This window comes from Chelonia mydas, chromosome 7 (assembly GCF_015237465.2).
Source record: "Chelonia mydas isolate rCheMyd1 chromosome 7, rCheMyd1.pri.v2, whole genome shotgun sequence".
Taxonomy (NCBI): Eukaryota; Metazoa; Chordata; order Testudines; family Cheloniidae; genus Chelonia; species Chelonia mydas.
Window position 1 is genome coordinate 20,542,059 of NC_057853.1, and position 17,418 is coordinate 20,559,476.

At 47.3% G+C, this 17,418-nt stretch overlaps 1 protein-coding gene across 1 annotated transcript in view; it reads left to right on the forward strand.

Moving 5' to 3' along the window:
* The window catches only part of ZXDC (ZXD family zinc finger C), a 22,650-nt gene continuing 5,232 nt past the window's right edge, over window positions 1-17,418 (forward strand). The window contains 10 exon segments of the mRNA XM_037903672.2: window positions 1-330; window positions 332-388; window positions 391-1,153; window positions 2,781-2,933; window positions 4,147-4,225; window positions 4,438-4,568; window positions 5,829-5,999; window positions 7,188-7,873; window positions 8,641-8,725; window positions 10,500-10,672. Of these exon segments, the coding sequence (XP_037759600.2) occupies window positions 16-330; window positions 332-388; window positions 391-1,153; window positions 2,781-2,933; window positions 4,147-4,225; window positions 4,438-4,568; window positions 5,829-5,999; window positions 7,188-7,873; window positions 8,641-8,725; window positions 10,500-10,672 (2,613 nt within the window). The 5' untranslated portion in view covers window positions 1-15.

Here is a 17,418-nt window from a genome sequence, read left to right on the forward strand (position 1 = left end):
ACAGGGACCCCCAAGATGGAAACGCAGGGGCTGCCCGCGGTGGAGGCGGCCCAGGCCCGGCCCGACACCCAACATGGCGGCGGTGCCGCGGCACCGAGCGCCCCGCCCGCCGGCCGCCTGCCCCAGCGGGAGCCGGAGCCGCCGCCGCCCGAGTGGGACCCGGCCGCCGCCGCCGCCTCGGGCCTGTACATGAGCTTCCCGGTGATGCTGCTGGAGGAGAAGCAGGAGCCGGGCCCCAGCGCCGCCGCCCCCGGACCCCCCCCGGCGCCCGGCCCCGACAGCGACGGGCTCCTGCTCGTCTTCAACCTGGTGCGGGGCGCGGCGGAGCCGGGGGCCGGGCCGGGCGGCGGGGAGAGCGGCCGCACCGAGCCTCCCCGCGGGGAGCAGGAGGAGGCTCCCGGGCCGGCCCCGCCGCCGCCGCCGCCGCTGCTGCCCCCGCCGCCGGGCCCCGGCGCGTCTGCTGCGCCGCTCCGGCGGGGAGCGGAGGCGGCGGAGGGCGCGGGCCCCGGCGCCTTCTCCGGCACCATCACCATCAACAACCAGAGCCTGCTGGTGCGGATCGAGAACGGGGTCCTGACCCTGGGGCCGGGCGCCGCCGAGCCGGGGCCGCCTGCTCCCGCCGGGGCCGCGCCGGAGCCGGCCGCTCCCCACGTCCCATCGCCGCGGCCCAGCCGGGCCGAGCTCCCCGGCTCTGAGGGGGAGGTCGCGGCCCCGGCCTCGGGGGGCTCCCGGGCGCTGCTGGTCTATCACTGCCCCGAGCCCCGCTGCACCGAGACCTTCTCCCGCAAGCAGCAGGTGCGGCTGCACCGGCAGGCGGCTCATGGGGGGCCCGGGGCGGGCGGCGGCGGGCGGGCGGCGCGGCCCTTCGGCTGCCCGGTGCCCGGCTGCGCCTGGTCCTTCGCCACCGCCTACAAGCTGCGGCGCCACCTGCACTCGCACGACAAGCTGCGGCCCTTCGCCTGCGCCGCGCCCGGCTGCACCAAGCGCTTCACCACGGTCTACAACCTGCGGGCGCACGGGCGGGCGCACGAGCAGGAGGCGGCGCACAAGTGCGAGGCCTGCGGGCAGCGCTTCCCCAGCGCCGCCCGCCTCGGCGCGCACCAGCGGCGGAGCCACCTGGAGCCCGACCGGCCCTACCGCTGCGAGTTCCCCGGTAATCGCCTTCTCCGGCTGGCCTCGGGGCCTCGCCCTTCCTCTCGGGCCTTACTGGGGATGGGGGTGCGCTTCCTGCCTAGGCACTGGCACAGCCCCAGGCCCCGAGAGACCTACACCCGGCCGGCGACCCTCCCGGGTGAAACTGGTCTGTGTACGCCCCAGCCCCACCTATGATCCTGGCACTTGTGAGAGCTATGCCAGGGGCCTGCCTGAGAGAAATGGGGCGGGGACTGAATTACAGCATTGGTGGGACCACTGGGGGTCACCTGCCTCTTTGGAACAGGGAGGAGAGCTGGTTTGTGTGGGGAGACTTCATAGAGCAGCTGCCTGGCTGGCGGCAGGGGTGTCACAGTTCTGACCCAAGAGGCAGACATCCCTTTTAGACACACCTAGAATTGTTCATGAATCAGTCCTGTTGGGCAGCTCCCTGATTAAACATCAAGCAATGCTGATCTTGTTCAGACCCATTAAGGGGTGTATCCTATGCAATATTCTACATAACTTAAAATAATATATGAATGTGTCTCATCCATTGGTGATTGAGGGAGATTCTGTTTCTAGCCCTGTCATGAACAAATCAATATCTTCACAGCCTGCCAAGCAATCTTTTCAAATAATCTATATCATGGATATTTTTGATTAAATGTAGGTGAGGTACTTACTTGAGCACTACCATACTGCAGTGTTTCTTTGGGATCAGCTGGTATATTTATATGCAAGGATGGCTAACTTGGAGTCCCTTCTTTAGACTGTCTTGTAGGTTTGATACCATGCTTATCCTGCCTGATGGTCGTCTCTAGCTTGCGTAATGACAGGTTTCAGAGTAACAGCCGTGTTAGTCTGTATTCACATCCGATGAAGTGAGCTGTAGCTCACGAAAGCTTATGCTCAAATAAATTGGTTAGTCTCTAAGGTGCCACAAGTACTCCTTTTCTTCTAGCTTGCTTGTGCTGCCACCTTTGTTTTACCCTGATGTCTGGGATGGACAGTTGGAATCTTTTGACCTCCATCTTCTGTCCCTTGTCGGAGAGAGAGATCTCAGAGTTTTCTGATTGAATAACAGCAGAAAGGAAAAGGATATCACTCAACATATCCACATTAGACTTGCATAGTGCATTGATCAATGTACAACAATAGTAGAACAATTTTTTAATCTGTGAGCGCTTTCCTCCCTGTTGTCTTCTAATCTGTTGATGTGCATGAGTCCACCAGGTTTTCTAAATGACTACATCTTTTTTGAGCAGTGTATCTTAAATTATACTGGTTCTGCTTTTCTCTGTGCCCAAAACATACCGTGTCTAGGTGGATATTGAATTCCAGCCCATAGTTGCAAACCCTGAAGTATGGTTTAGAGCAGGGGTTCTCAAACTGGGGGTTGTGAGTGAGCCCTCAGGGGGTCGCAATCCATCAGCATCCACACCTAAGCCCCACTTCGCCTCCAGCATTTACAATAGTGTTAAATGTAAAAAAAGTGCCCTTAATTTATAAGGGGGGCGGTCACGCTCAGAGGCTTGCTGTGTGAAAGGGAGTCACCAATCGAAAAGTTTGAGAACCACTGGTATAGAGTTTTTTTTCCTATTTTGTGTGTCACACTGAGCTAAGATGTTGTTCCCCTCTTTCCATAGGTTGTGAGAGAACCTTTATCACAGTGAGTGCATTATTTTCTCATAATCGAGCCCACTTCAGAGAGCAAGAACAGTTCTCCTGCTCTTTCCCTGGTTGTAGCAAGCAATATGATAAAGCCTGCCGACTGAAAATCCACATGAGAAGTCACACAGGTATTCATCAGGATAGTTCATAAATTGGGACGGCTGAATGCATAAAGAAATAGTGGGTCAAATGCAGACTCAAGCTTTAGCCATTTATAAAAGCAGTCTTTACAAACCTAACGCCAATAAGAATTTTTTAAAAATGTCAATAGAAACACCCCTGAAATGTTTGTGACCAAGAGTTGGAAGAGTGAGAACCTGAAAATGACTCTAAACAACTGTCCGTGACTTATAAGTGACAGTCAGCTTCATCTTGTCAAGTTAAAAAAGAAACTTAAGTTAAAAGTAGTTCTATACCTTTCCCTCTGTGTTCTGCCATTTTTTGTGGCTTTACAATCACAATTCCTTGTCTCTTAACAGTCTTTTTCTCCGTTGTTACTGTGTGAAAGATTATGGAAACAGGAGGAAATTGACTATAGACCACGTGCTATCACTTGCATAGAGCAAACTGCAAGAGTAGAGAAATATTTTACTAATTTTAAGTGTTTACAACAATAGTTGGTAAAAACCTCTTCAAGGAGAAGTGGATTTTATTGACTTTTTAAGTGGACTGCGTTTTAGTTTGGACAACAAAACATAACTGAGAGAAATGGGTGAAAAACAAACCCACACAAACTGCTACATAAACAGTGAGAAGCAAATTGGGTTTTAAAAAATCTGGTTGTCCAAATTAATATAGGGCCGTCTCCTGCAGTTGGATCTATGTAGGTGGATCCATGCACCCACATGGAGTGCCTTCGGGTTCCATGGGAGCTTAGGGGTCTGCCCATGCAGATCCAATTGCAGGACATGGCCAGTAGATAAGGAAACTTGTTTGATAACTGTAAAATGATATTTTAGTTTCTTTAACTTTTTAAAGTAACTGAGGATATGTCAACATGGGGGAAAAAAGACATTGCAGTGAGTCTCAGAGCCTAAGTCAACTGACTTGGGCTTGCGCTACAGAGCTAAAAATAGCCACGTGGACATTCCTGCTTGGCAGTGAAACCCGAGGAGGGTTTCCGAGCCCAGGCTCCAGGCAGAGCGGGAACGTCTGCACTGCTATTTTTAGCCCCTACAGTATGAGCCTGAGTCCGGGGACCCAGGCTTGGAGACTCATTGTTGCGGGGGGGAGGGGAGGATTGGGTTGCAGTGTAGATATCCCTTAAACTTCTCTGAGACTTCACAATATCAGCATGTATTTTTGTTACTATATGATTAAATGTGACTTTTTTTTTTTTAGGTGAAAGGCCTTTTATCTGTGATTCTGAAGGTTGTGGCTGGTCTTTCACCAGCATGTCCAAGCTACTAAGACATAAAAGGTAAACAAACAAAAAGTAGTTATGCTTAAAAACAAAACCACACCAAAACCCAACACATGGCTTACTTGTCAGATCTTCGCATTGGCTAAACATGTTTTAGTGCAGATAATTGTTTTAAGAGTGAATTTTAAAATCAGAGTGGTTGTAATTGATGCTAGAAATGAGAACGTAGTGAACTTAAGTTTGGGAATAGTAATCTCCCTTTTTTGTAGGAAACATGAAGATGACAGGAGGTTTACATGTCCAATAGAAGGCTGTGGGAAATCCTTCACAAGAGCAGAACACTTGAAAGGCCACAGTATAACTCACCTAGGCACAAAACCATTTGAATGTCCAGTGGAAGGTACGGTTTGTTTGTGGTCCTATGTGCTGTTACTAGAGCACATGAGGCTTTGGTAGGTGCAGGGTCCTGCCCAGTTAAGGCTCAGTGAAGGAGTGGAACCTTGGGTATTTCAAGTCATATTATACTTTTTTTTAAACCTCTTTGTAGCTTATTTTTTAAAGAACATCTAATTGAATAAATCACATTGTCCCAGACGTGAAGGAGGCAGGGGAAATGGCTAGCAGATCATTGTCACTTGATTTTTCTTATCAGTTAGTGACTAAAGGAAATCGACTTTAGATTTAAGACTGTGATACTGTCCAGACACTATATTTATCTTTTCAGCTAACTAATTGTACCCTAGGGATAAACTGCTTGTGAAAAATTATTTTGATGTGTGGCTGCAGGAGGGAAGAATCACAAGCAAAGTTAAAATGAAGATGTCTGCTCAGCATCTGATTGCTGTTCAGATAATCTAATAGGCTGGCTGGCCATATTTAACATGGATAGAAAGTCATGCAGAAGAGTTATAATGGCCTTTTTCTATAACTCTGTAGTACATTTGCCCTCCAGTACTTCTGGTCACCTTGGGTTGCCTCTTCCAGCAAAAAGGTCTCTGCAGAACTACAAATATCCATTAAGGGATAATTAAGTGGCTAAAGGTATGTGGGGAGCTTACAGATAAGACCCATGGTTTTAAAATGAATACAAGCAAAAGATTTGTGGATCCATCTGCTGCAGGAAATCATTGAGGCACAATTTCTAGTGGGATTTTTAAAAGGGTTTAGATTATAAGTGTGCTATAAATAGACCCAAGACCATGTACCCAACTTCCTGGCTGAACAAGGAACGTTGATACTTACACTTCATGGCATAAAACAAGGTGGTTTTTGCCCTGTGGTTGTCAGGAAGCATTTCCTCCTCATGGTTTCACCGGTGGCCATTATCAAATGCTTCTATTTAAGGTGCCTTTGTGGCACTTTTCACTAAATCATTTGGGTTTTTTGCTGCTCTTGGAAGCAGGATGCTGCACTAGATGCATCAGCGGTCTGCTCTGGTATGGCATTTCTTTTGCTCCTTTGAAACTCTGTGCTTCTTTGCTTTGTGCTGCTTTCTTCAACTTCCTGTATTTATGTATGGCACCAGTGCTCAAGTACTGCAAGTTAACTAACTAGAACATTTTATTTATGTGACTTTGAGCTGTTTACTAGAGAATGCTAAATACTAATTTTAAGTTAAAACTAAGAAAGATTCTGTAATATGCTGCGTGTCATGTTGCAGGTTGTTGTGCAAAATTCTCTGCACGCAGCAGTTTGTATATTCACTCCAAGAAACATCTTCAAGATGTGGATTCATCGAAGACCCGTTGCCCAGTGTCCAGTTGTAATAAATTGTTCACTTCCAAGCATAGTATGAAGACTCATATGGTCAAACAGCACAACTTCAGTCCAGGTATAATATTTTAGCCTCAAAATATGGCTGGGGCAAAGGGAAGCCTAAACACTATGTATATCAGGCAAAAACTGTGGGTAAAATCCTGGCCTCATTGAAGTCGACAGCAAGGCTCTGACTTCCGTGGGGCCAGGATTTTTTCTCTCTATGTACATAATATAAAATCTATAGTGGGAGCTGCGACTAGGGTTTGGCTGGTGGTTTTCAGAAGTCAGTAACATCTTGAATTAATTAGATCTTTCTCTTGAAGGTTTTTCAAAATATTCTTTCTAGAACCTGATGAGGACTTAAAACCAAAATACTCTTAAGTCCTAATTTGTAGCATGGACCGTTTTGAGGGTATTATGGAGAGTATAAGTGTATGTAGAAATTCCTGTGCTGAAAGCAGCTATGTTGTCCAGCAGTATGAACAAATAATGTTACTGTATAATTGTTTGCTGGATATGAGATTTTTCATCACAGTGGAACATTAGTAAACGTTGTTAAAGTAATTTTGTCTTTCAGTGATGTGGCAAACTTAAAAATTCATCCTACTTTTATCTAGACAACTAACTGACACGCACGAAGACAGAGCTCAAAGTCCCACCTTGGTAGCATAGTGAATAGGAAAGAGAGTGAAAATTTTTTCAATGTTCTAAATATATATACACAGATGAGACACTTCTGTACAATATTTTTGGATTTTTGATAAGGCTGGGAGGAGGATACATTACAAAGGAAACTAATACTTGATTAAAACAATTTTTCTTCTGATTGGGAAATCTTAACATTTACCATAAAGGTGAATTTGTTTTCCTTTGTAATTCTGGTTTAGAAAAGAGGGGTTTATTTAGGAAATATTTTTAGCCTATAATTTTCAGGATACTCTGTCTTCAGACATTTGCATGCAGTGTGTTTTCTTCCCTATTAAATTCTCATGTGTCTGGTACAAGTGTGTTGCTTCTAAACACCACAGTTTCTGAGGTCAGTAATGTTGCTTCATTTATTTGTAGTGCATGTAAACTTAAGAGTGCATCTTACCTGTTCTGGAAAAAGTATCAGTATGTTCTATTAGTAATTAGGGCTTCTGTGTATTCCCACTTTTGAGTGTTGCACCCCTTCAGCCACAGGTAGTGGCACACAACCTCCTTTTGTTTATCATTCGTCTGTTGCATTTTCAACAAGTTTAATACATGTATTGTATTTCAGATCTCTTAACCCAGCTTGAAGCAACCAGTTCCCTCACACCTAGTAGTGAACTCACCAGTCCAGGACAAAGTGACCTCAGCAACATAGACCTTGTGTCCCTTTTCTCCAATGTGTCTGGTAACAATTCTGGGATTGCAACAGATATGGCTTTAGTAAACTCTGGAATTGTCACCATAGACGTTGCTTCAGTAGGTTCTACTCTTGGTGGAAACCTTTCTATCAGTAGCAATTCCCTAGGTCAAACAGTTGACCCTTTGATATTGGTGACAAGTAGTGATATTCCACATAGCCTGGACAGTTCTCTCTTGATGGGAACCACTGCTACAGTTTTACAGCAAAGTACTTCAAATCTGGATGATGTACAGACTGTAAATGCAGAAGCCTTAGGTTCGCTAGCATCTTTATCAGTGAAGAATTCCAGTCAAGACCTGCATGGTTTGACATCCAGCAATAATCTAACGATAGACACTACCACTTTGACCCCTTCCAGCAGCCTTGGTGGAAGCAATGGACCTGAGTTACTGACACCAACTAAAGCTGAACGAAACTTGCTTCCTAGCTCGGATGTTGTTGGTCAACAGGAAGGCAGTAAAGTGGTGACACAGTTTGTGTTCTCCAACCCTCCAGGAAGCTACAGTGCTCAGAAAGAAATGGATCTTAGCACAGTGACTTGCAGCTCATTTTTGGTATGCAGTAACTATATTCAATTGTCCCCAGATGACTGAAGCATCTTAACTTTGAGGATACTCCAGTGCTGCTTGCAACTTATGAGCAGACCTTTCATACTGATTTACCCAATTACATGGGGTTTTTTCATGAAGGATGTAGAACTCTGTATTGACTAAATATGTTGTTAGACATGGATTCAACATGGTGAAAATTTCTTTTAAAAGGCCTGAATTGTGAGGGTGGGGGAGGGAGGACCGTGCTCAAAGTTTAAAAAAATAAAAAAAAATTCAAAATTAACCCCCCAAGGGTGAAGTGGGACTAACAAGAAAGCATAAGGAGGGGACTATACGGTATGTCCTGTTTGTATTAGTTTCAGGGAAGGGTTTGGGCATGGAAAGTAACTGAAATTGTTAGTCTCAGTCTTCGTTCCCATAACTCTATCTTTAATACTGCTTCCGGAAAACCATTCCCTTCCCCTTTCCAGTACTGTGTAAAGATAAATATATGTTTTCCGTATAAAATGTTTCCTTTTATCACAGCATGACCTTCCTGAAAATGCAGATAAATGTGGAAGTGTATTTAACCTTAGATGACAGATACGTGCAGGGACCCATCAGAATTTTGATTGCTACTGTTTGAGAAACTTACTAATTTTAAATCCTAACCAAAGATGAATATACAGGATAACATAAAAGATTATGAGCAACCAGCAATTTGTTAGTCGGCTTCGTTAGCTTAATTGGTTGTTTCAAACATGTATAAAACATATCTCTTGTTTGATTAGGAGAGTGGTGGATCTGCAAGGACAGACTACAGAGCCATTCAGCTAGCCAAGAAAAGAAAACAGAAAGGGAATGGGAGCAGCACAGGTGAGGAGGCATTTTCCTTGCGGAATCTAGTAACATGCAATGAAATGGGAGCATATCTCTTTCAAATAGATAAACTTATTTTAATCAGCAACAAAGTCAGAGTGAGGTGTGCTTTTTTTTGAGGATAGTTAAGATGGTCTTCTTGCATGGAGTTTCAAATTCACTGAGAGTTTAAAAAACCCACACTTTAGTTTTCCCTTTCTGTTAAAGGGACCCTGGTAGGTTAAAGTTATATTTAAACTCCCCCTTCCCTCGCCCTCAATATCATTTACTTAATCTACTCGTAGGATTATCCTTAATGTATTAAAACCAAAATAATTTAAAAAATCTAATTTGCTATTTGTGCTTTTTGTCCACTCTTGGCATTTCATTTTACTCAGCATGGACAATGAATGAAAACAGATTAGTCAGTTTCACTTCTAGGTCCCGCACTAGCACAGTGCTGCAGTGTTAATTTGCAAGCGCTGTAGGGGAATTTGACTTTTTTTTTTTTTTTCTTTTTTAATTGAAACCTTTCTGTTAACCTTGAGTCTGATGTAGCAGATTTTTATAAAACACAAAGATTGGGCCATAGTTTACATAACTAGCCCATTTGTTTTTCTCCCCTTAAACTACAGTGGAACTCATAGCTGTCTGTTGATGTGCACTAAACTTTGCTTTGTTAGGTCAAATGTGTTCCATGGCTTGCTAAACTTGCCTAGAAAAAATAAAGAAACAAGAGACAGCTATTTGAGTTGCAGCTGCCCCCAAGGGGAGAGGAACATTGCACTAAACAATTTTTTTCCTTACGTTTCTTGTTGCCTCCTATCTCCGAAAATCAAGGTGACAGTTGTTTTTAGTTATGTCTTGAGATAAGCAAAGGATTACACTTCCAAATTAAACATTATCATATCTCTTGCTTTATAGCACTATGCATGTATGCACTTCTTTTTAAAAATTCTTTCTTGTCTAGGAAATAGAGGACTATCCTTCTTTTTGTCTGTTTATGAAGTGATCTGTAATTGTGGCAGCTTGTCCAAAATGCATGCTTGGTGATATCCTAGATTGAAAGGACACTTGATTGAATTTACCCCTGTTCTATAAAACAGAGCTAGAAAATTCCCAGTTTCCTTCTTAAACAAGATTCCTTGTATCATGTCTAATGTGTCACATACCAGTAACTTAGTGACAGCCATTTACTTTCAGAGCCAATTAATCCGCTCTTCTTTTTGCTGGTATAGAGTAATAAAAACTTCTATATAGTATTTCAAACGAGTCTTGCATTTTAAAATGCATGAACAGAATTTAAATTGACACTCAAAAGTTGAAAGTCCTAGTTTAAAAATATTTACCTGTAACATTTGAAGTAAAAAACAAAAAAACACTTGATAATTGAAAAGATCTAATGTGTATTATCAAATTATGCTTTTTAATTTTCTTTTGGCATCTTATTCAACATGAACAATGAAGATATTAGTGTTGCTTTTAATCATCGTATTTTCTTGTTCTCCTGGGTAATATATGATGTCTATATTGAGAAATATGGAGGGAAATATTTAAATCCAATTTAAATTTAAACAGAAAAAAATGAAAATATAGACTACATAAAAGTTTATAATCTCTACCTGCGGCCCTATCTACTTTAATGGCCTTAGCTGGTTAATAGTAAAAGGAGACAAAGTAACTAGAGGCAAGGGAGAAAAGATGTTTTCAGATTAAATTTGACAAATCCAAAGGAGAAACTTACCAAAGAATCAAACATTCCAACATAATTAATAAAATAACTTTATTTCAGCAGCATCAAATTCTGGCCAGAGGAAAAGCAAAGGTGGTAAAGTGAGTCCTACCAGCTTCTCATCTACCGGTCATGGCAATCGATTGTGTGGCAACATTATTTTGCCAAATGGAGGCCTAACAATAAGGGATCCAGCCACTGGCGCACAGTATGTGCAAATTCAGCTACTTCAAGTAAGAATACATGAATAAAACATACGATCTACCCAGTTCTCTAATGATTTGCCAGTTCACGTAGAAGAATCTGACTGTCCTTTCAAATCCGATATAGTCTTCTCCTATATTAATATTGTGATTGTTGCATGATACCAAGGTACTTGGTGAGTAATGTATTGCGGATCTGTTTTTAAGGCTGTTTCCCAAAAGGAGCATTTTTCTCTCCTCAGGGTGAGAGTCCCTTCACACACTTATCGCCAATAATAGAAATGTTTTTCCAAGCATCTTAAAAATAATTACAAAAGTAACTGGAGTGAAGAAGGCTGGTTCAAATGGTTTCCTTAGAGAGCCACTTTATGGGGGGACCTTATACCCCACCCTTAGCTGATAATGAAAAATGAATGCTATAGTATAAACTAAAACCCTTCTGTAAATATTCCCCTTATTCATGCACATGTCGGGGGGGTGGGGAGGAGGTTTAGACACTGCTAAGGTGATGGGGAGACTGAGAGTTGTGAAGGGGCATGGTGGAAGCCTTGGGGGCAGCACTGAAAAGCCACAGGAGTAGCTGCACTGGAGAGGGGCCTTGAGGAAACACTGTTCAGGAATGAGAACAGCCCCAGGAGTGCGAGCTAGAAAGGAAAGATCCTGCCCTGTCCTATATGCCGTAATAACACACACAAATTACATTATTCTTCGAGTGCTTGCTCATATTGACGGCAGTGAACGTATGACCCTGCCGACCCGGCGCCTCCTCAGTTCCTTCTTACTGCCATGGACGGTCGTTGGAACTGCAGTGGCTTGCTATTGCAAGTGCTCCTCGTTTCTTCTAGTAGTTTAGTTCGGTAGCATTAATAGTTGTTAGTTTATAGTAGTTAGTGTAGGAGTGGGGGTTCTCCCCAGCCCAACTTTCCTGTTCCGCTTGGGGCATGCCTCAATCCCAGGGTTTTAAACCCTGCAGATCCTGCCATAAGCCCCCACAACTCTTAAGTGTCTGTGGGAGGTGCACCAAACTGACGGGGTGCAAGAACTTTCAGGGGTTTTGTCCCAGGATGAAAAAGGAGTGAGACTTTCGCCTGAAACAGCTGCTGATGGGGGCAACCCTTCGTCCCCAGCCAGCTTTGTCACAACAGGATCCGGAGCCGAGCTCCTCCATGCGGTGCACTCTGGGCTCCGTATGGGAAGCGGTGCCAAGGAAGGACGCTAGGCATAGAGACCCGAGGCCGGCAGAAGGTGGTGCGGCACTGCTCCCATTCCCCAGTACCACAGAAGTGGTACTGCAGGCAGGACAGGGGTTGATTTCTGGCGCTGAGGACAGCCACCTTGGAAAGCGCCACTGGTGTGCGTCCTGGGTAGGAGCACCCGGCACCAACAGCCCAGGAGATGACACCATTGACTTCAGCCCCGCAAGGGGGGCAATCGAGTCTGGTGCTTGTGGACTCTGGGCCAGGTGGTGGAGGACATTGAGTTGCCGGGCACCTTCGAGGCCGCAAGGGACTTAAGTGCCATGATGGCGCCACAGTCCTTGGCTGGTCGGGAGAAGCCTCTGGTACTGCAACGCGTGGCATCGTCTCAAGGCAAGCCCACGATGTTGATGCAATCAGCTGCATCTCCGCGGCACCGCTCTGACTTGCAGCACCGGTCCCCAGAGTGGCACCCTTGTCCTCGCACCACTTGACCTCTCGCCGGCACTCCACCTCGTGGCACCACTCTCCAGATTCCTGGGACCAGTCACAGGTACAGCTCTGATCAGCACCACCCTGGCCTTCATATTCCAGGTCTTTGTCTTCTGAGGTGGAGTCCAGGCATACCAGACACAAATCGGACTGTAGGCATCGGGATGTGGGTGCAGGGCCATAGCAAATGCAGTGACAAGTGCCTGCACAGTGGCCATTCTGGACCCTGTGGGCATACCACCGGGCCCAGGGCACACTCCCCTAGGGGTTCTGAGGTGACACTGGTGCAGACCACCCCGCCACTCCCGGAGCCTGCTCCCACCACCAGCACGGACCCTGGGGCGGTCAGTGTGGAAGGAGAGGCTGTGCAGGGTGTCCCCACAGCCCCAGAGTCCCATGGGGGCCCTGTACCCTCACTGGCGTCATCGTCATTGTTCCCATATGAAGTGGTTGCAGGGACCTCTGGCTAAGGACCGCCCCCTGTAGACATTCGGTCCCACTAGGACCTGCCACATAGGGTAGCGTGCAACGTGGGCCTGCAGGCTAAGGAGGTGGTGGAGACGGAGGACCGGAGGGTGGATATCCTGGCCCTGGAAGGTCCATCGAGGGTGGCTCTGCCCCTTATCAAAACTATACAGGCCAACACAAAGACCCTGTGGCAGACCCTTGCCTCCATTCCTCCGACTGCAAAGGGAGTCAAGAGGAGGTATATTGTCCCTGCTAAGGGATATGAATATCTTGACATACACCCGCAGCCCTGCTCATTGGTGGTGGCCGCAGTAAACAAGCGTGAGAAACTGGCAGCAGGGTCCTACCCCTAAATCCAAGGACTAAGTGGCTGGACCTGTTCGGCCAAAAGGTCTACTCGACTGGGGGACTCCAACTCAGGATTGCCAACCAACAGGCAATCCTAAGCAGATACAACTTCAATTCCTGGAAGTCCATGTTAAAGTTCAAAGAACTAGTGCTGCGGAGTCCAGGGAGGAGTTTGGGACAATTGTTGAAGAGGGCAAGGTAGTGGCACGGACTTCTTTACATGCTTCACTGGCGCTGCATACTCAGCGATGCGTACCTTGTCCTCCAGGATTGCCATGAAGGCGAAGCACCCGAGGTGCAACATACCCTGCAGGACCTGTCATTTGATGGGGCAGGCCTGTTTGCAGAGCAAACTGACTCCAGGCTGCATAGCCTTAAAGATTCCAGGGCTACGCTGAAATCGCTGGGGGTGCATACCCTGACCACCCAGAGAAAGCACTTTAAGCCGCAGCCTGTACAGCATCCCTGTCCTCCATGTCCTAGGGAGGACGTCTCTAGGAAGCATGGCAGGAACGGCGGGCATAAGCCTTCCCAGCCCCCATCCAACCAGGGCCAGCCATGTGCTTCTTCAGGCTCTAAGCAGGCCTTTTGAAAGTGCGCCTGGGGGCAACATACCAGCTAACAGACCAGGTCCGCAGCCCTGTTTCCTGCCCCTTCTATCCCACTTCTACCATGCTTGGTCACAAATAACATCAGATCACTGGGTCCTTCACACGGTAGAAGTGAGATATTCTGCCTGCCCCCACCCCCTTCCCCGTCCCTCTTCAGGGACCCTTCTCACAAGCATCTCCTCAGTCAGGAGGTCCAAACTCTCCTCACCACAGGGGCAGTGGAGGAGGTTCTTCGGAGCTATGGGGCAAGGCATTCTACTCCCGTTATTTCCTAACCCCCAAAGCAAAGGGGGTCTCAGACCCATCCTTGATCTGCAAGGCCTCAGTTGCTTCATGAAAAAGCTGAAGTTTCGCATGGTCTCCCTGAACACAATTAGCCCTTCTCTGAATCTGGGAGGCTGGTATGCTGCCCTTGACCTCAAGGATGTGTACTTCCACATATTGATACGACCCGCCCACAGACGCTTCCTCAGGTTTGTGGTCTGTCACAAACATTACCAATTTACAGCCCTCCCATTTGACCTGTCCACAGCCCCCCGAGTGTTCACCAACTGCATGTCAGTCATGGCCACCTTCCTCCGTTGGAGGCAGCTACAAGTGTATCCTTACCTTGACGACTGGCTGCTCTGGGGGACGCTCCAGGGACCAGGTGGATGCACAGGTCCGTTTCGTGAGATCCACCTTCGACAGGATGGGGCGTCTCCTCTAAGAGAGCAAGTCAACCCTGGTCAACTCAAGTCAACTCAAAGGATAGAGTTTATCATGGAGTGCAGGCCTTGAACTGGGCCAGGGCGTTCCCGCCGGAGGCTTGCTTCTAAGCAATGACTGACATCATACAAAGCCTCAGACAGTACCCCACCACCACAACAAGGGGCTGCCTGAAGTTACTTGGTCACATGGCGTCTTGCACATGCATGGTACAGCATGCCAGGATGTGACCCAGACCTCTGCGGGCTTGGCTCGCATCAGCCGAATGCCTGGGGCACGACAGTCTGGATTCTGGTCACTGTCCCGGTGCAGGACCTCGAGTCCCTACGCTGGTGTCTCAACCCGCAGACAGTGTGTGAGGGAGTCCCCTTCCACAAACCTCAACCCTCTCCGTCCCTGGTAACGGACGTGTCAGCACTGGGTTGGGGCACGCACCTGGGAAACCTTTAGACGCACGGCCTATGGTCCCAAGACGAACTCTCCACATCAACCTCAAGGAGCTGAGAGCGGTCCAATGAGCATGCCAAACCTTCCAAGCTCATCTACAGGGACAGTGTGTGGGAGTCATGACAGACAACAAAACTGAGATGTTTTACATAAACAAACAGAGTGGAGCCCATTCCTCTCCACTGTGTCAGGAAGCCCTCCCAACTATGGGAGTTCTGCATAGCCCACTCCATTCACCTGGAAGCAACTTACCTCCCAGGTTCCCAGAATGAGCTGGAGGAGTACCTCAGCATATCTTTCTACAACCATGAGTGGTCTGTCCGGCCAGACGTGATGCACAGTATTTTCGGGAGCTCCTCACCTCTGGAAATCGACCTCCTTGCCACATGAAGCAACAGAAAGTGCCTGCAATTCTGCTCTTTCCAGAACCACAGCCCAGGCTCTCTGACACATTTCTCCTCCCCTGGACGGAACACTTTGCTCTGAGTTTCCTCCGTTCCCACTCATGCACAAGGTCCTGCTCAAAGTCCGCAGAGACAAGGCAGCGGTCATACTGGTGGCACCAGTGTAGCCTTGTCAACGCTCGTACAGCTGGAGCTGTCAGTGGATGCCCTGATTGCATTGCCCCTGGTCCTGGACGTGGTTACCCAGGACCATGGTCACCTTTACCACCCTGACCTCCAGTCCCTTCACCTCATGGCTTAGAAGCTTCATGGCTAAACCCCATGGAACTCGTGCTCCAAGCAGGTTAGGGAGGTCTTGCTTGGTAGCAGGAAACCTTCCACCGGGGCCATCTACCTGGCCAAGTAGAAAAGGGTTGTAATCTCATTTGTTCAGAGCCGCACACCCCCACTGCAGGTGCCCAAACTGCTTATTCTGGAATACCTACTGCACTTGAAACAGCAGAGTCTGGCAGCAGCATCCATCAAGGTGCACCTGGCAGCTATCTCTGAATTCCATCTGGGAGCGGCTGGGCGCTCCATCTTTGCCAACCCCTTGGTTGGCTGTTTCCTCAATGTCCTGGAGTGATTGTACCTGCAGGTTAGACAGCAGATCCTGGCGTGGGATCTCAACCTGGTCCTTTCCAAGCTGATGGATCCCCTGCTTGAACTGCTGGCGACTTGTTCGCTCCTATACCTGTCATGGAAGGTTGCTTTCCTAGTCACCATTATTCGGCGAGGAGGGTTTCAGAGCTGAAGGCCCTCGCCTCCAACCCTCTCTACAGTTTTCTTCAGGACATGGTACAGCTTAGGCCTCACCTGGCCTTTTTTCCAAAGGTTGTGTCCCAATTTTACTCCAACCAGGACACTTTTCTACCTGTCTTTTACCCTAAGCCTCATGCGAGTAGCCAGGAACGGAAACTTCACACACTGGACGTTCAACGGGCGCTAGCCTTTTACATCGAGTGCACGAAGCTGTTTCATAAGTCGCACCAGCTGTTCGTGGCAGTGGCAGATCGGATGAAAGGGCTCCCGGTCTCATCTCAGAGGATTTTGTTGTGTATCCCATTCTGCATCTGGATGTGCTATGAGCTAGCTAAAGTCCCTGCTCTGGTGCTAATGGCGCATTCCACAAGGGCGCAGGCCTGGGTCCCTATACATGAAATCTGCAGGGCAGCAATGTGGTCCTTTGTTCACACCTTTGTTTCTCATTACACCATCACCCAGCATGCCAGAGATAATGCAGCATTCGGCAGAGCGGTGCTTCACTCAGCAATTCCATAACTCGGACCCCACCACCGAGGTAAGGGTTGGAAATCACCTAATTTGGAATCGATATGAGCAGGCACCCGAAGAAAAAAAGGTTACTTACCTTCTCGTAACTTGTTCTTCGAGATGTGTTGCTCATATCCATTCCAAACCCACCCACCTTTTCCTCAGTTGGAGTAGCTGGCAAGAAGGAACTGAGGAGGTGCCAGGTCGGCAGGGTCATCTATTCACCACCATGGAGGCGCCACTCAAGGGGGCTCCGCAGCTGACCTGACGAGTGCTGCTAGGGGAAAAACTTTCCAGCGACTGTGCATGCACCTAATTGGAGTGGATATGAGCAACACATCTCGAAGAACAACAGTTACGAGAAGGTAAGTAACCATTTTTGATAAGAATATTAAGGCTGCCTGTGAGAAAACTAATAATTCTGTCTTCGGAGCAGGGTTTGATTGATGTGCTGTAAGTGAGGCATTGGGCCATGCACTGAACCATGAGGAGAAAACAATATTGAATAGCTGCTCGCTAAGTGAGCACTGTCTTTTCTATTCACTGAATGAGGCTGGGGTTCTGTGGGGGAAAAATACTATTTGCTCATGGCACTGGGGGGTGGGGGTGGAGGAGGAGGTGTTTCAAAATAAGTTGCACAGGGGAACCTTAATCCTGGCAGTTTGTAATTTTTGAATGTCTGACTTTGCAGCCTTAATGTTCTTTTCATGTAACTTTTATGTGCAACTTCCCGGAGCTTTTTTTAAAAAAGCAGACTGAAAAACCAGATTCCATCATGTCATCCTAGTGAC